The 21,590-nt window shown below is 37.1% G+C and overlaps 1 protein-coding gene across 1 annotated transcript in view; it reads left to right on the forward strand.

The window, feature by feature from the left end:
- CCDC170 (coiled-coil domain containing 170) overlaps positions 1–21,590 on the forward strand; it is a 43,305-nt gene that overhangs the window by 17,455 nt on the left and 4,260 nt on the right. The window contains exons 8-12 of the mRNA XM_065732147.1: positions 9,967–10,284; positions 17,225–17,425; positions 18,586–18,759; positions 19,970–20,212; positions 21,023–21,259. Coding sequence (XP_065588219.1) covers positions 9,967–10,284; positions 17,225–17,425; positions 18,586–18,759; positions 19,970–20,212; positions 21,023–21,259 — 1,173 coding nt within the window. The remainder of the gene's footprint in view (positions 1–9,966; positions 10,285–17,224; positions 17,426–18,585; positions 18,760–19,969; positions 20,213–21,022; positions 21,260–21,590) is intronic.

Here is a 21,590-nt window from a genome sequence, read left to right on the forward strand (position 1 = left end):
TTCAATGATGAAGGTCTATACATTTTTTTAAGGTTATTCTTAACTTTTAAATCTTTATATCGAGACTAAACAATAACATTGTGCGAGATAAGACAACTTATATTTCATGTCTTCTAATGTTGCTTGCTGCTTGAAGTTTTTCTTCATGCTGTTGTAGTCTTCATCGCTTGCACAAATGTGTAATTAAGCAGATGCTTTTATAAAGCAGTGTGAACGTATAATATGAATGTATCTGAGGCACGCACATAGAACAATGGAAAAATGCTCTTTAATATTAAAGTGTTATTGCAGTTTTTCTGAGGATTCTTTTACTCAGTTTCTTCTAAAATTCTAATGACATTCAAAGAAATTAATAGTATTCTATTTTATTCTTCCTATTTCTCTTAACAGTCTGAAAGAAAAGTGTCTTGGCTTTCAGACAAGCTAGATTATCTCTTTTCACTGCATAATAAACCATAATAAATATTCACTTGACTCATGCCCAATAGTTCTATTGTAGAAAACCACTTATTTACTGTGGAAAGTCCACAGGGGAAAACGGGTGCAGTAGGAATGATGCTGAAAAGAGAGCTGTAAGTGAAGTTGTAAGTCAAGTACTGAGCAAAGTCATTTACGTACAGTTTGGAAAGAAAAGGATGTGATTTAAGGATTTAAGCACTTCAAGAAAACTTGCCATTAAAAGTTCTGGTACATTGCAAAGGATGGATGAACGAAGTGAGCTACTGCAGCAGTTTTCTTTAATGCTTTGTACTCTGAGCGATGTTTATGAAAAGAGAACAGTTCACTAAAACTATAACGAAAAATTCTTGCAGGTACTAGGGCAGTGTGGTTAAAGCTGATGACTAGAACTTAAGAAAATGACAGGCTTAAACTCTTAAATATATGGCTGAGTTATGTGTCACTGCGTTTTTAGGGATTTTAACGTAAATAAAACCTTGTGCAAGAAAGTTTTTAAAATTAATATACATTAAAGTTTTTTCCATCCCCCAACACATTTTTTTTCTTTCCTGAAAAAATGACCACGGTCATACACTTTAAAGGATAAAGTGTTCTGATTTTGTTGTAGGCAAAATACTTAAGAGTTGAGACAGAGTTGAAAGCATGCTTTCGAGAAGAAAGAATTTGTTGTAGGGAAGATAAATGTGAGGTACCATGAGGGTCATAAATTTTACTTACTGCTGAAAATGTTTCTTAACAACCTATGTAAAACTTCCTAAGACTCAAATTGCAGTGAGAGTGAACCTGGACTGAAAACCTAACCGGGCCTTTCTGAGAACCTTTTGTTCCTGTAATTCACTTCAAATACACATATAAAGAAGGTGAGAGAGTGGTGTGCTTACTAGGTAAGCCAGAATCAGAAGACATTCTAAGCGAGGATGAGGCTTCATTTATAATTTCTTTTGCAAGTTTGCTCTGACTGCCAAAACTTTTCCAGAGTTGGATCAGTTAGATGAAAAATATTTTCCTGTCATTATTGTGTGTATGCCAAGTGCATAATTTATTTAACCCATTATTACAGAAATGTCCTGCTAAATTAACAGTGTTGCCTTTCAAATGAAGTGTGTGTGATCCTGACTAACTGAGAGGTTGCAGATTTCTACAGTGCTTTTTCAGTTTAGCCGCTTAAATTTGCAGACACTGAGTGAATCTGCTAAGGTTTTGTATGCCCGAAAGTGCATGAAGAGATTCAGTATTCAAAACTAAGCAAACCCCAAATTTTTCATTTCCTTATGTAAAAGAGTACGTACATCATTGCTTCTTCCCCTGAAGGTTGTCCTATGTTATAGGAAGAGCATCCTCAGTGGTATAAAGTAGGACTGCTTTTGCTGCACTGTTTAAATAAGCACATGGATAGAGTTGCACACTGTTCTGTGCTCACTTGTGAGAGACATGATCAGAAATCTGTGCTGTCACAGGTAATAAGCAGGTGTTCCTGGCCTAGCCAACACATTGACTACTTTCTGCATTACAGATCCAAGATGGTGGTCCATTTGCCCCAGCTTTATTTTTCCAAATGTTCAAGTGTACAGGGACTAGCTCATAAGCTTTCTGTTCAGCAGTTCTGTCAGTTCTCTCTAGCAAGACACAACCCCATTCCCTCCCTCTTCTCTGAACCACTACTAGTTTTTCCTGCCAGCTAGTTTTTCACTACTGTTCCTTGGAATTTTCCTACACTCCTTCTCTTGACCAGGTGCCTCTCTTTATGTCCCAGGATGAAGCATCTGGAGTGAGTAAACAGCTGATAGAAATCTTGATGAAGAAAATAATATTCAAGAAATATTAGCGGGATGTAAGTTTTACATGTGAGAACTATCCAGAATATCTCTAGTATGTTTGATGCTCCAGTATTTGTTGCAGTCAGCTGGTTTTTACTGGAAAAACATTAGCAAGTGAATAATAATTTTATGTACATCAGCCTCGGTGTGTTACAACTTCAAAGCAGCAAACAACATAAACAGATATAATATCAAAGCTAATAAAATTAGCAATAAGTAGTTACAAAGCTTTTTTTCTTGTACTTTATTACTTTTCTTTTGGATATTTGAACTTCCTAAACTGTTGACTGTATATACTTAGTTTCCTCCTGCAATTCTGTAAACATTTTGCATATCTAATACTGCCAGAATAAGGATATCACATTTGACTTTGATAGAAAATAGTTTTTAAATGCTGCCAAGATTGGAATGCTAGTTCTTTGTGTCTGTGTGTCCAAAGAGTAATTATTATTAATCACAGAATTGCAGCATAGAATCATAGAATCCTTTGAGTTGGAAGGGACCTCTGAAGGCCATCTAGTCCCCTGTAATGAGCAGGGGACTACACAGGGGACACCACAGCTAGATCAGTTTGCCCAGAGCCTGGTCCAGCCTCTCCCTGAAAGTCTCCAGAATAGAGTTCTCATAGAATGAACAGCAACCACAACACTGGGCAGCCTGTTCCAGTGCCTCACCACCCTCACTGTATAAGGTATTTTCCTTATGTCTAACCTAATAACATTCTTCGATAATGTCTGTCAGTCTTTCTTTTTAAAAATCTCTCACCAAGATTCTTTCTAGTGCTTAATAAATACGCCGTACTACACAGTATTTAGTTAAGGCATAGAAGATGTGTGTATTCTACCAGATGGATTTGCCATTCATATAGCATTGCCACTGATGAGCCACAGGAAATGGTAAATTGGATTGTTCTTTTTTCTCATTTTCTCTGATGGTTCAGCATGGAAATATTTGTGGTTCCCTCTGGAGTGTTAATTTAAACATCTGTTTTACAAAGATGTGCACCGTGCAATGTCTATAAATAACATTTAGAATATAATCAAAGAATACAAATGTATCTGTGTGTATTGCTGATGCAACGTTAATGTCAAAAAAGCTTTTTATTTAATAGTAATGTGTATTGAATTTTTAATTAAATTTATCTAAGTAGTATCTAGTTAACATAAAATGATTTAAATTGATCATTTGAAAACACGGTTAATTAAAATACAGTGTTTTGTTATTTATGGAATTTGAGTTGACATGGAAAGCATACATACATTTTTTATATACCCAAATACTTGGCTTGTAGGATATGTGACAAAATGATTTTAGCTTTTGCTAATTGCAAGAGATAATGACTTTCTCAGTTAGAATGTTTTTTCTTTTTTTTGAAGATGTAATTAAGAGAATAAATACTAGGGATGTGTTTCAGCAGATTTTCAGTTTGAATCATCAGGGAAGATGCAAAATGAGAGCAAGCTAAATTAGAGGTTTTGTGATATTGATTGCAATGGGAGACACAGCTGATTTAAGAATTCATCTGGAAAATACTAGCATTTACTTCTATACTTTATTGTTCTTGTTAATGTGACATGCTTTTTTGTACTCATATTGACTTAGTATGTTGACACCATGATCCTTTGTGAGGTGCCAATATTAATAGTGATTATATAAGCTCAAATACTGTCCTCTCTCCTATAGACCCTATCTACTTATTTCATGCTAAATGCTGCACTCTTAAGATATATTAAGGTCAAAAAACCCAAGCTTTCCTCTGGAAGGTTAACGACTTGTGGTTGTGACAGGGGTTGTGGATGGACAGATGTTAGTGAAGGAGAGCAGTTATGTAGGAATTTGCTACTTTAGTCCCAAAAGCCATTTTCTAAGCTGTAAGAGTGGCCAGTGGCTGGTGAGAAGGCAAGCATGCAGAAATGTGTGTTGCCTTACATTCTCTCAGCTTCCTGATTCAAGGGTTGCATTTCCGTGCTGCAGCTAATGTTGCTTCTGCATGGAGCAATGATTGTTTCAAAGAAAATCTCATTAAATCCCATGAGAAAACGACTATGCTAGTGTTAGTGCACTTTCTGACCAAAAATCAATAGTAATTCCTGATGTTCTGTATGTGTGACAGCTGCATTGCAAACTCCAGGAAAGGCTCTTTACACTGTGTATGGCACATACAAATATGTCTGAACTTCCCAGACACTCTCAGCTGTTTATAAGCTTTCACGTCTGTACCCATCTTCTTACAGTATAGATTTTCTCTTAAGGCATCTTTATGTGCTATTTCTCTTGATGACCCGTGACTGTTCAGTGCTCAAGAGGCAGTTGAATAATGCCCTGAGTGACATTTCTTTAACTTGTTGGTTAGCCCTGTAGTTGTCAGGCAATTGGACTTGATCTTGGTAGGTCCTTTCCAGCTGAACTACTCTCCTCTATTCGTTGGAAACGATAAACTTGCTTTTCTTTCTCTGTTAAGTTGTCTGCTTTTCCCATTACAAGTCTTCAGTTTCACATTTCTGTAAATATCTGATTGAAGTACCAGTTATTTTTAAATCTGAGGAGAAAAAAAAACTCAATTTCTTTAGTGTAACAATGCTACTAAAAGTGTCTGAATTTCATTGCCTTTATTCTACAAACAGTGGGATCTTGACTCCACAGAATCAGTAAAAGTTTTGTCAGAAATGTATTTGGATTTACAGTCTTTCCTAGAGTCATTTAGGTGCAAAGCTCATACTATCTATAAAAAGTTTTCAATAGAGTTAATTCTTTGTAAAGATGAAAATAATAATTTTGACATTTTAGAAACATTATTCAGTGTAGACAATTGAAATGATACATTTTAATAAGATACAAATATTCTAATTTTGGTAGACAACCTAGTGAATTCTTAGCTTTGTAAGAATTGACATTGAATCAATAGGAAAATCTATTCCTCTAACACCTGTGGTGCAGCTTCTTTATTGCTTTAGCCACAGTTGATATAACTGATGAGGCTGGGTTATGCAGCTGTTTGATGAGTGGCTGTAGGCTGTGAAGTCTGGTGAGGAAAGGACTCATTTTCAGCCTGAGCAGTGAGCGAAGGTTCAGTTTCCTTTCCAGTGAGAAACTGCTTTAAGACTTGCTCTCTGTGTAGGAACATTGAAAGACAAAAATGACTGTGGCTGGTTTCAGAAAAATTGTTAATTCAAGTTTCACAGCTCTCTTCTGTGATGTTCAGTGGCAAGATCTTTGCAGAGCTTCTGAAGCTAAATGTTATCAAACTTGCAAGCACCTGTGATTTATTCAACATATAAATGGAGAGGATAATGTGGCTGGATACCTTCTAGCATTGGAAGCCCAGATGTTAAAAATTAATGTAAGTCAAAATAAATTTACTCAGTAGTTTAATATTCAGCAGAACCATTCCTAAGGCTAAAAATACACAATACTTGGTGCAAAAGGATACATTTTCTTTCTTCTTTCTCACTTTGTTTTCTTTTGAGGTTAAGATGAAAGCTGGTACTGGAGCTAAAAGTCATCTTCATGTGGTTTGCAAAGCCACAATAATGACTTTTAAATAGGGTACGACATACTTCTGTGATGTCATACATGCACGGTAGGACAAAAACAATCTTTAATATCCTGTTTTAAACTGTTGGATTAAATGAAGGCGGAGATTTGCTTTTTTGCAGTACATGGTTAGGTGACTGAGCAATTAGATTTGTATTTATTTAAAGCCATGACAAAAAGCTTAATGCTTTTGGGATATGAATCTCTTGTTTTCTTTGAGTCTTGTTCAGTTGCGGTGATGTCTTTTTTAAAATAATATTATTTCCCTAATAAAACAGTCATGCATTGTACATATAACTAGAATTTTTTAAAGGAGTTGGTTAAAATGCATAGATAAATACATGCATAAAGGAAGCACTGAATAAGTTTAAGTAGGTACAAAACAACTGTAGTAAAAAGTGATTACAAAATAATTGGCTCTGAATTTATTGTTATTGCACTAGAATAAGATCTTGATGTATGATAGTTCTAGAACAAAATCGGCTCAATGGCAGTAGGAAAAATAGAATATTATAAATTATTAGGAGATAAGAGAAAATGTTACAATATCACTGTTGAAATTCATGGTGTGTCTACATCTTGAACACATGATTAAAAGAATTGCACACATAAAGGGAAGGAGGAATCACTGAGTGATATATAATAGAAAAGACTATTTCTATATCTGTAAGTCTCTGAGTTGCAGTTATTTTGAAGTGAAAGAGAATTCTGAGGAAGTAGTTTATGCTTCCTTGGTTCTTCCAGTCTTTTTGAGAAGGCTGTTATTGCCTGCTGTTAGAGGCTGGATGCTGCAATAAATAAACTTTTGGTCTGATCCGAAATAACTCTTCTCAAGTTAATCTCTGCTATGTTTCACTTTCTGTGACTTAATAATATCTCCAGAGAGAGATCAATAAAGTGAGAATATGTACATTATTAGCTGGAAGATTTTTATCCCTTCTTGTTTTTCATCTTGCATACATCTGCTTCTCTAAATCAATGACATCTCCATGTCTGTTTTGCATTAAATATAACTCTTTTAACCTTTCCTTGTAAAATAGTCTCTCACTTTCTATGTTTATAAGATAGAAGAAATTTCCTCCTGTTGCAACTTGAGTACATTTGGTATGAATACTGCTGAACTGTTACTGAATGCATTAGTTCTCAGGAGGCCTTGCTGGTGACTCGTACAGTAGTCTGCATCTTCTTCCATGTTCTGTAATCTCAGGTGGAGCACAAACAGATGAGCGTTGATGGACTCCATCCAGCTGTGAGTGGGCAGCTTGAAAGCACAACGCTGTGCTGCTTGAGCCCTTTTGGGTCACAGAGTAAAAGCCTCTGCTGCTTCTTTCTGTGCCAGCCCACGAGTGTTTCACATCTACCACATTTTGTGTCTATCAGTCAGCTAATTGACACGCTCAACTGTGTGCTTGCAGATGCTCACAGTTGGAAACAAGGTCTTAATTAGGTAAGCTCTCCAGTACAGGCAAAGTACATTTGCACTGTCTTTCTGAAAGAATAATTACAAACCTCAGAAAAATGTAATTGAAATAAGTGACTCTTTATTCTTTGCGGTAGAACAGGTTGGAATTTTCTGTTAATAGATCTTCCTTAGAATAAAGAAAATGACAAGGAATCATGCCAAACTTTGCTTCCAGGATTGTTCTAAGATTATTTTAGAAAGGTCTAGTAAGAAATACTTTGCTAAATACTTAGCATTTGTTTTTGTGTTTAAATGTTTTCCTTTTGAAGGCAAACATCTTAAAATTTAGTATTTTTAATATAGTGTCTGTATGTTGTTTCCCAGGGTTCCTCCCAAACTCCTGTCCCATTCTAATTGCTCATCTACCTCAGATTTACTGGTTGATTGGCATCTATGGCATTAATGCGAATACTTTACTATGCTACACAGCAAGTACAGGTGATCTTTGAGAGACCCCCCCATGTGGTCACCATATTCAGTGCTGCTCCTGGAATAATTATTTAATTCCAAAGAATATCATCTTAGTTGATATCAACCCACTTACCAAACTTATGCTAAACACCTGGATGTTCTGGAGAAATTCCATCACTCTATAGATCCACCATCCTCTTGCTTAATTTTGTATCTTATCTTAAGCAATGTTATTTTTCATTTTTTTCCTGTCCATCAGATAATACCACAAGGAATGAAGACTTTATCTTTTCTGCTTTTAGTTGATCTGGCTGCAAATTTTATTCTTGAATATGAATATATGAACACTCTTAATGTTGAGATTGTGGAATAGGAAAGAGGTTCACAAGCTGACTGAATGAGACCTGAATTTTTCTTCAGGCTTTGGGTTATTTTTCTTCTATATATCTCTTTCATTATTTGCTTTTGTGTCAAGGGTCAGAGTATACAGTTCTGCCTTGCTCTGTAGGGTCAGTATTTTAAATAGAATTGACATGCATATGGCATGGGTTGGAAGGAAACTTGAAGATAGTCTAGTTCCAGCCTCCTGCCATGGAAAAGCTTGCATATATACTGGCTATTTTATCTTTTTAAAACTAATCCTTGATTTGTCAGAACATAAAGGGAAAATCACTTTTAAAAGCTCTGTATTTTGTAGAAAAGTTTAAATGATAAAATGCTGAAGACCTGAGAATGACTCTAAACAATGAATCCTATGAGGTACTCGCCAGTTGGGTTTTCCATACAGTATCCTATCTCCCTTGATACCATAGATTATATTATCATGGCCAGTGTTGAGAAAGGTGATCCTCGACCTCTACTCTGCTCTGGTGAATACTGTGTTCAGTTCTGGGCTCTTCAGTTCAAAAAGCCAGAAGATAAAGGGCCTGGTGCATCTCCCATATGAGGAAAAGCTTAGTAACCTGGGTCTGTTCAGCCTAGGGAAAAGAAGACTGAGGGAGAATCTGATGAATATTTATAAATACCTGATGGGAGGCAAATGGTTGAGGTCTGGCTCTTCTTGGTGGTGCAGTAGGTCAAGGAGTAATGGCCTAAAACTTGAATGTAGGAAGTTCTTAATAATGTGGAAGAACTTCTTTATGGCAAGGGTGATGAAGCGCTGGAACAGGTTGCCCAGAGAGGTTGTGGAGTCTCCTTCTCTGGACATATCTGGACACCTTCCTGTGTGATCTTCTGTAGGGTATCTACTTCAGCAGTGGGGTTGGACTTGATGATCTCTTGAGGTCCCTTCCAACACCTGCGATTCTGTGATCTTTGAGTCTATTACTTCTAAAATGCAAGAACTGATAGATACAAACTGATTCATTCAAAATAAAAAATAATAATTGCAGGGATAGTAACTAGAACTACTGTCCCATAAGCTCTTCCCCAGTGATTTTTTTGTACTTTAACAAAGCCCTTATGAGCAGCAGATGAGGGCAGGTGTAGGCTCTGTGGAAGGACACTTAGCTTTGCACTCACCTTCTCTTCATCTGACAGATTTTTCCTCATGATAAGAGCAAATCTGCTTCTTAAGAAGGTGATATCACACAGAATTCCCTTCTTTTCTTATATATTTATTTTTAGGGAAATTGCAATCCATTGTTTCTTCATCTTATCATCTCTTTTAACACAGCTTTTCTTACTGGATATTCAATTGATATTTAAGCATTTGCATGTTCTTTAATGCTGTTTTAAATGTTTTCTTTTTTTTTTTTTTGTCACCTTTTTTGTCACCTACTTTTCAATGTGTAAATAATCTCAGGATTATTTTTTGTCACATTGCTGGTAAGGTATTCTCTGGAATAACTTCTAATTCTGCTCAAAATGCTGTTTTCAAAGATGTCACGTATATTCATGTTTTCCCTCACAGGCTTAGCACTTCTGTTTTTTATCATATTATACGTTACTAATCAATAGCTTTTTAAGTCCAATATGAATGAAAGTCTATTCGTAGTTTTGTTATCCAACATTACTTTTGTTTAGACAATATTTTTAATGTACTAGTTCTTGCAAGTTACTGCAAGAAATTAATCTGGAGACTGATTACAAAATGCTTGCATTTCATTAATTTCAGTGGGCAGTTTCTTGTCAAACTTCTGTGTTGCTGGGCCCTTGTGAGCAGCATGGATCCGAATTTCTCTATCTGCAGTACCCACTTCTGAGTTACTCCCTGCTTTGTGCATGTGGAGGAGGGGTTCTGTGTCATTTTAAAATTTCATTTTAATCTTTCTTGTATTTTAGGATCTTGACAGTGCTAAAGTAGCAAGACAGAGTTTGGAGATGGACATCAGAGACCTCCAAGATAAGCTCGCTGCTAACCAGAAGGCCTGGGAAGCCTCAAAGCAAGAACTTCATACTCTGAAGAAATCTTTCAGTGAGCTGGATGGAAGTTTGAAGAGCAGCAAAGAAGAAGCCAGGACTGCTCAAAGTTCCTTAGAGGCTTTCAGAGAGCAAATCTCTACCCTTCTCAGCAGTGGATCGCTAACTGTTCTACCCTCTGAGAAGGACATTTTGAAGAGAGTCCAAGAAATAAACTGCAAAGAGGAAAGTGAAGAGAGAGTAAGTCTGCACTGACCCAGAGTGTATATTTGTTTTCTTCATCTGTCTTTTAGTTTTTCAGTAAATTCACTCAGATATGAGTGTTTTTTCCTGCTGTTTAGGTTATGAAATTACAGAAACTTTTGATTTTGTTGACTGTTGATTTCAGATACTAAGCTGACAGCATTTATTTTTTCTTAAGTAGGAAGAGGTCAGAAATTAAAGAAGCAGTAAATCTGTTAGCAGGAAAAGACAAGGAGTAGTCTTTCAGTTCAAACTTGGTTTTAGTGCCAGTTTGCAGATATCAGAGGTGGCTGCATGGTCACTATGATTTAGTTGAACAAATGAGCGAGTGTGGATTGGCTGCGAGAATAGTAACTTCAAGGACTGACCTATTTCTCAAGGTGAGCATAACCAGTGAGTTGCTCCAGGCAACTTCTGTCCCTCCAATCTTCAAAGTCTGCTACAAGAAAAAGTATTTTTATGTTTGCAGTTAAGCACTGATGAACCTGTGACTGGTTACTGTCCTAGAAAAAGGCAATAGCAGTTCCGTTGGAGTTTTCAAAATAAGGTCGTGCACAGAAGTGAGAGCTTGGTGGAGAGGCAAGCCAGAATGCAATCTGACAAATGTCTATATCCTGTCCTGACTGCTGGTCATGTAGTGTACTCAGGTTTTGCACTTAATTTCATCTTCTCCTAAGGAGTGGTCAAGTGCTGCCCAGGGAGGTGGTGGAGTCACTGACCCTGGAGGTAATCAAAGAGTGTTTAGACATTGTGTTGAGAAACATGATTTTGTGAGAATGATTGGTGATAGGTGGATGGTTGGACTTGGATGATCTTGTAGGTCTTTTCCAACCTTGGTGATTCTATGATTTTAAAGGAATATATTAATGTTGGCAGCGCAATATTATTAAGAGTTGCACGCTCCATCAAATGCTGTTTTCACTGAGTATAAAAACAACCTCTGTGTCCTTTGCAGATTTTGAGATTCTGGTATCTCCTACTGATGTAATGGTTTCTTATGTTAGCGAAAAAGATATTTCCACATTTCTAGTGGAACACAGATTGAATAGTTGAAAAGGTTGTTCTACAGTGAATCTCTTTCCTTTCTACAAGTCAGAACTTAACATTTTTTAAGACTCCACTTGTAAGGAATATGTCTATTAGTCTTGACCTTCTGTCAGCGGTTTGCGGGACAAGTTTGACCCGGTACCGTGACAATTGAGGCAGGGGACCCATGGGCCCACACCCCAGGGAAGGGGAAGGGGGAAAAAGGGAAAAAGGAGAAGGGAGATGGGCCTAGGAACAAAACAGCGGCAACGATCTGAGGAGGAAAGCTAATTTACTAAATAAGATATCAGAAAGGAAAATAACACAATATAATATAATTGGAATTGAGGCAAATGAATAGAATAAAATGAGCAAGAGAGAGAGTGTCCAATAAACCGAAGGCCTTACGCTAACGCTGAAGGCGGACGGCTGCAACAAACACCCACTGCCGAGCTCGGTCCCGAAGGGAAGAGAGTGTCCCGTGACTGCAGATAGTTTTTATCTTTCCCTCTGAGCGTAAACACACAAGAACGCAAAGCATCGCAAAGTCCTCTGGGGAATGTAGTTCTTCTTCTCTTCTGAGACAGGCATACCTGGAACTATCGATGATCCACGAAGCTGGAACATTAACTCTTTAACTCTAAATGCACTACATGATGTTATGATGTGGAATACCAGTACCAAAAATCATAAAACCATGACACCTTCTCACTTCATCTCTAGGTGAATTTCTTTGCAGAACTTATATCCCAACATAAGAATGTCATGTATGTATGCTTTATGATTGGTTGATCTAGAAAAGGATTGTCTTCAGATTGACAGTTTACTGAAAGATCTGTGAGAAATTCTAACTTGAAGTAAAACCTAGCCAACATTATGCCTATTTACAAAAATAACATGACAGAAGATGCAAGAGTCTGCAGAACTCAGTATCTGGAAAATTTGTAGTGAAAAATTGTCCTGGGTACTGCTGAAAAGCAGTTGAACAAAGCAATTATTGGGCATAGACTGCATGAATTCATGGAGGGAAATCCTGCCTTAGTAATTTGATCATCTTCTATGATAAGGGTCATACTACACTGGGCAATGAACTGGCTCAACAGCAGAGCTCAAGGGGTTGTAGTGACTGGGGCTACCTGTGGCTGGCCACTAGCAATGTTGCCCAGGGTTCAATGCTGGGGTTGCTTCAATTCAGTATTTGTATTGGTGATATGGAGGCAGGAGTGCAGAGCATCCTTAACCAGTTTGCCTATAGTGCATCAATTTAGAGGTGCTGGTGACTCTTTAGAAGGTCAAAAAACCTTACAGAGAGGGATCTAGATGCATTGGAGCATTGAGAAATTAGTGAAAGGGTGAAGTTCAACAAAGGAAAATTACAGGTTCTGCATCTGAAATGGAATAATGGTGGGCACAGAAACAGTCTGTGAGATGAGTGGCTGGAGAACATCTCATTGTAACAGGACCCTGGGGATACTGGTGACAGCAGGTTCATAGAATCATAGAATCACTCAGGTTGGAAAAGACCTGAAAGATTGAGTCCAACCATGACCTAACCACACTACTCTAACTCAAACAACTCTCCTCTAAATCATATTCCTGAGTACCACATCCAAACGATTTTTATACGCATTCAGGGATGGTGACTCAATGATCTCTCTGGGGAGCCTATTCCAGTGCTTAACAACCCTTTTTGTAGAGAAGTGTTTCCTGATACCCAACCTAAACTTACCCTGTCACAACTTAAGGCCATTTCCCCTTGTTCTGTCACCAGTGAGAAGAGAGCAACACCTCTATCACTGAAAGCACCTTACAGATATTATTAGCATGAGCCCGCAGAGTGCTCGGGCAACCAAGAGGGCAAACTGCATTTTGGGTTAGTAAGACAACCAGAAGAGGTGGTTCTTCCACTATATCTAGCATTAGTGCAGCCTCACCTTGAATCTGCAGATCTGGGTTCTGCAAATAAAAAGGATGTTAAGGACCTTGAAAGCATCTGGAGGAGGGAAACAAAAATGGTAACAGAATTGGAAGGCATCCTGTGGGGTGAAGCTAAGGAAGAACACTTGAATTGTTCAGTCTGGAGAAAAGGAGGCGAAGAGGTGAACTCATTACTCTCTTGAGGAAGGGAAGATGACAGGGAGTAATGGTAATCCCTGGTAATCAGCAATAGGACCCATGGGAAGAGGACAGAGCTGCATCAGGAGAGGGTCAGGCTTGACATTAGAGAAAACTTCACCATGAAGATGGTCAAACACTGGAACAGGATTCCTATAGAGACTGTTAATGCCCCATGTCTGTCAGTGTTCAAGAAGCATTTGGACAATTGCCTCAATAATGTGCTTTAACTTTTTGTCAGCTGTGAAGTGGTCAGACATTTGGAGTAATGATCTCTAAAGATCCAATTGAAGTGTTCTGTTCTGAGTGTGAGTCATTATACTTACTGGCAGTTTAAATTGTTATGCTACCCAAGATACCTCATTTCAAGATAGCCCCATTGTGTCTACAACTAAGAAGTAATGCCAGGACTGACAGATATGAGTCTAGCAGCTAAGTATCTTGATGCTAGAGAGTGTGTTGATGAACCCACCCTTACATAAGGGAGGAAGTATTGCAATTAAGTTTTTCATTTGATATCAGGATGTTTCTGTAAGCAATTTGCACTTGCAAACTAGATGAGTGGGATCAGGAACAGACAATGCAAAAATACAGGGGGGAAAAAGCATCTGAGTTTGAGCTTTTTGTTGACTACCCTAAGAAGTTTTTGTTTTTCAATTTTTAAACTATCACTGCTTCTCTTCTGGGAATCTGGTGTACAGGATCCATCCTGTCAGGGCTGCAACCAGCAAAATGTTGATCTTTGCACCTGCTATGTCTGAGTTGCCTATGTATGTGCACTGGTCAAACACAGCTGTGAAACGTTAGAATGTTAAGATGCCAGTGAGAAGTTTATTCACTGCTCCTGCAGCAGTCAAATTTTCTGGGAAATCTGAAATGTTCTTGAGGATTGTCTCAAATTGTGGTGATTTAGCCACCTGAAGGGCTTCTCAGATCTTCATAGCCTGTATAGTAGCTGTTAGTCTTAACGTTAATTAAAAAAAAAAAAAGTAATCTAATTAAAAATAAAAATCCCAGCATATACTGTAATAATATCCAGTGATATTCTGTTGTAGGACTACGATACTACTTTGAATCACTACCCTGCTGATCTTTGCAGCAGTTATAACAAAATTTGCACTGTCTGAATGTTTGGACATCTTAGGTTTTTTTTTTTGTTTGCCATTTATTATTTATAACTACTGAAAGGATTCATAGGGAGCTGACATCCAAGGCAAGCAAATGTCTTCAGTTCACACAGAACTCAGCCCTGCTACGAGGCCTGTGAGTTCAGGCTCTTTGCAGGTTTATTGCAGCAATTTAAATTCATATGGCTGAAATTATTTCTCTTGACTACTCACCCATCTGACCTGAGATAGAAATGGCTGACCTGATTGTAGACTGGGTTATTTATATCAGTTTTTGCTTCTTGATATAACAGACTTGTGAGTGCTGAAGCTGATTAGACTGTATCACTGTGCTCCTGTTGTTCTCATTAACAAGTTTTTTAATGATTTGTCATGACAGTCTCATAAATGCATATTTAATTTTAGGATTTATCTGCTTTTCTTTATTTGACACAAGATTCCTATACTGTGGAATCAAGATTGCTTTGTTATGTGCAGGAATAAGTTTGTGAACGTTGCAGTTTACAGTCCCATCTTCATAACATTTTGAGGAAGATGGACACTGCATGTGCTAATTGCATTGTTCCAAGCAAAAGAATTTGTGGGAAATAAATTATATGTTAATAAACACCGAGTAATATATACACTGGCTTTGAGCTGACAAAAAATAAAAAAAAAAACACAAAAAAACCAACCCTTACCAAATGGAATGTGAGAAAGCATTAGAAAAAGGGGTTGAGAAGAAATTTTAAAACATAATTATGCCATGGTATAAATCCGTGACTGCTGCATTCTATGTAGCACATAAAGCTCCAATGACTTTCTGCAGATAGGAGTGTAAAAAAACCAACAAAACACTGAGCACACGTGTGCATATAGAACAGCAGAAGTTTAAGTTAATTTCTTACCAAACAAGAACAGTGCACATATTTTTCTGTTTTCTAGTGGGGATGAACACTGCTATCTTCAGGGTAAGAGCTGCCTCTGGAAATCTTGAATTTCTTGTAACTCAAGAAATAAAAAGCACTCTTATAAAATCATCTGCTAGTTACATCGAGAAAAGGAGCAGGAAATGTACGTGATGTGCAAATGATGGGCATGAGAGGTTAGGATCACAGAATTATAAAATATCCTGAGTTGGAAGGGACATTCTTCTAGCTCTGTGCTGCACCACCCGAAATTCAAACCATATGTTTGAGAGTGCTGTCCAAACACTTACTGAACTCAGGCAGCTTGGGGTCATGCTCACTGCCTTGGGCAGCCTGTTCCATGCCCACCACCCTCTGGTGAAGAACCTTTCTTTAACCCCCATCTGACCCTTCCTGATGCAGCTCTGTGCCATTATGGAGATCAGAACTAGGTATCCTAATTAACTGAATACAGGCACAGGATGTACCTCTGTTTTAGGAAATCCTTGAACTGTTGATTGTTCCTGTGTCAGGGATGAATGTTACCCCTGGATACTCTTGCAGATAGACCAAAATCAGCACTGTTAGTTTCCTTCTGTGTCTATGGTCTCTTGGGACCTGCAGGACCCGTGTAGCCAGACTGTGTGCACAGCCCCTCTGCGACCTTGGAAAGGGATCCTATGTCTACAGACAGACGCACAAGCCACTAAAAGCTGTTTCTTCTGTTAGGTGATATGCAATGCAGAAAACCATGAAATGTGTATAAGAGTTCTTGCAGTTTTATTGCAGTTCAGAGCTTACTGAAATTTAGTATTTCCTACTGCTTTACAAACAGCACTAATTTCTCAGTTGTTTCTTAGCTAGTTTGGATGTAAGCTATTGTTTATAGTTAATTGTGTTCTAAGTTGGAAACCTTCCTGTGCCATATTGCAATATTGTTTGTGTGTTATTCACTCTATTAACGTGAGGCAAAGAGGAATTTAAAATGAAGAGATGAGTGGAGAAGAGTGCCTAAACACTAATGAAAACACCACATAATCCTCTGCTTAGATAAATTATTATGTTACAGTAAGAGATGGAAAGAGGAAGCAAGGAACTTTTTGGATGGAAGTGAGCCTTTTATTATTTGGCAGTAGTGCAATCAGATCCTTTCAAGCATTAATTTATATGTAGTTTTCAACTTAAAAGCCATTTTAAGTAAGTTCTGGAGAGTTAACATAGCCCTTGAAGTGTTTTCAGAAGGATCAATCTAGTTTCTTGTAAGGCTGTACGCTTCTAGCCTTGCATTTTGGCTAGATTACAGAATCTTATTTTTAGCAGACTCTTCTAGTTAAAGACACATTAACATCCAGGAAGCGCTCCTCTGAGACTTAGTTATCCATAGCTACATTCTCACCTACATGCTTCAAGTCTTTGCTAAATTGCTTGTACATGTTTTTCCCGTTCATTTGCTTCATAAACTTGAGACATCTTGGTGCTACAAGGTATTCCTGTTTTGATAACATCTTTGGATGGGTTGCATCACAGCTCCTTTAATTTGGTTTACTCATCTTAAATATTATTTTGCTGTTTACTTTTGAGTGTCTCACATCACCACTATTGCCATTTGTTCTGGGTGGTTACAGCAGATTTGACACTTCTTATTTTTTTAATTTGTATATTTTAGGTTTGTTTTTTTTTTAGAATTATTTTACCCGCTTTTTAATAATTTAAGGGTAGATCTTTTGCATCTTTCTAAACCCACATAATACTGTATGTTATGTTGACTTACTTACTCCCTAGATAGTATCTCAACTTGAAACCCAAATAGCTAAACTGACTGAAACGTTGGAAAATCAGACCAGATCATACCAAGAAGCTCTGGAAAGAAACAGAAAAGTTGAAGAACAATCTGAGACTTTCCAAGATCGGCTGAAACACTTGGAAGAGGAATTGCTGTCTATGGATATGATACAAGATTGTTTGAAGCTTGAGAAACAAAAAGTTGGTACATGCGTTATTCTATTTTGTATAAAAATCAGTAAAGTCAGAGATGATACAGCTAACTATTGCCTCGATCACTTGGTTATTATTCGGCAGTGCAAGTAGTGTGATTTTACAAAGTAACCCTTTGTGTAGTAAGGCATAATCTATTTTCTTTAACAGACAGTTTTAGTTGGAAAAGGTGGAGAAGTTTCTGAGTTCAAAATCCACCTAATTTTGAGGAGAAGGAAAAAAAAAGGGGGATATTAAAAGTATGTCTCTATATCAGAAGTCCTTCCAGGATTCTTTCATTTCAATGCTTCTCCATCTTTCTGAACTATATCATCTGGTCCACAGTCTATCAAAATCCAGTAGTCCTTGATTCTTGGCCATTGTTTTATTATATTGTATGAAAACACACTGTTAGCTTGAAACATATTGGCATACTGAGAATTTGAAAAATGGCATACTATTTTTGAGAGCTGAAACACCAACCCAGTACAGCTAAGAAAAGGTGCATTCCTGATTTTAATCTATTAGCAGGCAAAGATCAATGCTCACTGAGTTGAATTTGCCAAAGATCAACAAACAGTTTGATGCTGTTTTCCATTGATCTGTGGTACAATAACTTTTCTGTATAAGTAATCACCATCTTAAGAGTGAACCAGAAAATAGTTATGAAACCATTTAACTGTTTTCTTTGGTGATTTTTTTAACCTGTTATTTATTTGCAAAGTTTATGATCTGTAACAGAAGTAAGATAAAACAGAGGCATGAACTCTTGGTGAGATTCTTAGTGAGAAGGAGAGCTTTACTAAGTGGGATGCAGCTGCCCCTTCTTCCTCCTCCCCACCAGCGTGAGGTCAGAGGCAGTAACTGAGGTCAGAAGCACAAACGCCCCTAGTCTTGCTGCAGAGGAGCAAAAGTCAATCTAGTCTGATAAGAAAATAAATACAGTAGGTCTAAGAATTTATGAATAAAAATGTTGCCTATGGAAGGACAAGAAGAGAATCTGAATTTTTTTGGAGTACATGTTAAAAATATATTCTCTTAAGACTTTGGATACAGGTCTGTTGGCCTTGTATAACTGGTTTTTACTAGGGGGAATTGCTTCTAAATGATTCTTTAGGAATTTAAATGAAATTTTATTATTCTTTTTCCCACATTTCCACATCTCTTAGTATATGAAATTTCTGGAGCAACTTAATGAGAAGATGAAGCTGGATAGCATAGCAGCAGAGGTTGGATTTGATATGAATGTGAATGCGATTCTAGCCCGGGTAGAGCAGCTAGTCAAACTGGAAGGTGATGCAGTGATTGAAAACAAGACTATAACTTACAACCTGAGAAGGAAGGTAAGCAGAAAATACTATTACTTTTTGTTTCCAAGGCAGTACACTGTTACAGCTATGTCTGCATAATGTCTTGGTAGAGGCAGAAGATTGGAGCTTCACAAATGTTACAAGGAATATTAAAGATGTCCATTACATTACATAAAGAGAAGATAAATATTTGCAAACTATGCAGATGAGACTAAAAGTGCTGTTAGTTAAATAGATGAGACAGCTTTTCTCAGCTTCTCAAACATAATACTGTGCCTATTTATGTACTTTTTAGTACATGATTACGATATACTTCTATAAACAGCTACTGTTGATGTTTAACAATCTCTAATGGGAAGATGTTGATATTTTAAATCTAAAATGGATCTGGTAGGAAGGAAGGAATGTTGGACAAACGTTTCTAGAAGCAAGTAGAACATTGTACTTCACCAAGAATTGCAGTGTTTCCAAGAATCGTGCTCATCTTGGAACTTAGATAATCTGTGCAGATTTAATCAGACACTGGTCAGTCAACCTGCTGTGACTTCTGATGTTAGACTTATCACAGTGGTTTAAAACTTAGGATGAGGTCCAATTAAGGTTTGAAACCTTATTTTTTTATTTTATTTATTTATTTATTCTGGAAACAACTATCTCTCTGAGTTAACATTAATGTTCCTCAGGATACAGTCTGGCAATTCAGCTTGGTAAACTGAAAATAAGTCACTTCCTGAGCACCAAAATTACAAAACTAAGCTGCTGAACTGGTACTGGAGCAGTGGATGAGTGTGTTCTTATTTCTGTGTGATTACTCTCCTTCTTGCACACTATACTCATGGAACTGATTAAACATGGAAATGTCTTAAACTACCGCAGTGGAATCACTGTCTGCCTAAGGAAAGTCTCTTACATCTAGAATTTGACAAGCTCCTTATATTTGGGACAATCGCAGATGTTCTGAACTATGCACAAGTATTTGTATTCAAAGAGCACATAGTCTGCATGTAAATACATTTAAAAGGGGTAGGGCTCATGCTTAGGGATGGAGAATTACAAAGAACTTGTAGTATAGAAGGTAACAAGTTAATGTGTATACATATACACTGCTTTACAGAATTGTAGAGAGGATCAGCTTAAGTATGCTGCTAGGGGATTGAATTTACATAACAACCTACGTAGTACCATTGTCTTTCTCACACAGACACGCACATATATATAATTTTCCTTGTGTTCATAACATTAGTTGAAGACCCAGAAAGAAAAACTTGAAAGCAAGGAGTTGCACGTGAAACTTCTGCGGCAGAAAATAACCCAGCTGGAAGAAGAGAAACAAGTAAGGACATCACTAGCTATGGAGAGGGATGAGGCCAATCTCACTGTCAAAAAGCTTCAAAAGATGACAGAGAGGTTACAGAAGCAGCTTGATCAGGCAAGGGAAACAAATACCGATCTCAAAGCCAAGCTGTCTGAAACCAATGAACTTAAGGTGAGTTAAAACATTATATTTGTGCTTCTACCCATGTTTATATTCTAACCAGATACAGCTGGAGTTCATTTACAATATATACATTAATGGAGAACTCATAAGAATGTATTGTAGAAAAGTAAATATTATATTACAATGTATTTAGCAGTTTGTCTTGATACATCACATAACAACTATAAAGCACCATGTAAACGTTCAGGTTACTGTAAGGAAATTATGATATATGCATTCCTTTCTTTAATGTCAGTGCGTATGTAATCCTGTATTTCCCATATATTGCTTATAGTGAATCACTTCATATAAGTGTGGGGAGACTATTTTTTGAGTGTAAAACAGTCAAGATAATACATTTTCATTATTCCCATGTTTTATTATATTACAGCAGGTGGAAACAAGCAGTTTGTGGTTGCTTGTCACCACTGGAAGGAAGGTTTATTTTATACAGCTCTGTGTCTTATGGCTTGTGGATTAAAGCAGGATTTTCACCAGCCAAAACATCTGGAAACAATTTTCTTGCATTATTTTCCCAGTGCTTAGCATAGAGCAAATGCTCACTTCTGAGTTTTTTTTTCTATGCAGATATATCTTTTGCAAAACCTGCAGATAATTATCTGTTTTTGAACAGTATTTCTGCTAACTGAGCTGACACTGGCCAGTCTGCTTTAATAACTTCTCAGTCTACACATGCATGTAATTTCCTCAAGAATTTGTATTAAAGTGCCTACTATTGATCAGCCATCCTTATTATTTGTTCATATTGGATGAAATGTGTGACAAATTTAACATTATTTTATAAATTGCTTATTGCAGATCCAGACTTTGGAGCAGAATAGAACAATAGAAGAACTTAACAAGTCTCAAGGCAAATTGGAAAGAATGAAGGAAAAAGCTGAGAAACAACTAATCTCCATCAAATCAGAGCTTAACTTAAAGAAACAGGAAGCTACTGAAGAAAAAGAAAAAGCCAAAAATATGTTAGAAATGGTTTCAAGTGAAATGAAGTCACTTAAAACAACCCTTGCAGAATTAGCAAAAAGAGAAAGACAGGTAGGTATACAGGTATTCTACAAGTGCTATGCTTAGAACAAAAGAGTGTGATGTAGGTGGAGCAATTATCCAGCTGTGCTGACAACTTGTATGAATAACCAAGGCAATAAGGTGGCAACAGTGAATCAGAGAAGCAGGGCTCTTCAAGTTTACATGCAAGAGAATGAAAATAAATATATTGGTTTTTTTTCTTTGTGCATCGCAAAGCATTGTTTACATCACATTTTGGAGAGGTATAAAGATGCTTAAAAGTTTTAGTATCTTAAAGGTATGATTTTCCTGTATATCATGGCTATAAAACCTGCTTGCTTGGTACCAAGTATATGACATA

The sequence above is a fragment of the Cyrtonyx montezumae genome, unplaced genomic scaffold, assembly GCF_038088225.1.
Source record: "Cyrtonyx montezumae isolate F1298 unplaced genomic scaffold, pur_monq_1.0 scaffold_0, whole genome shotgun sequence".
Taxonomy (NCBI): domain Eukaryota; kingdom Metazoa; phylum Chordata; class Aves; order Galliformes; family Odontophoridae; genus Cyrtonyx; species Cyrtonyx montezumae.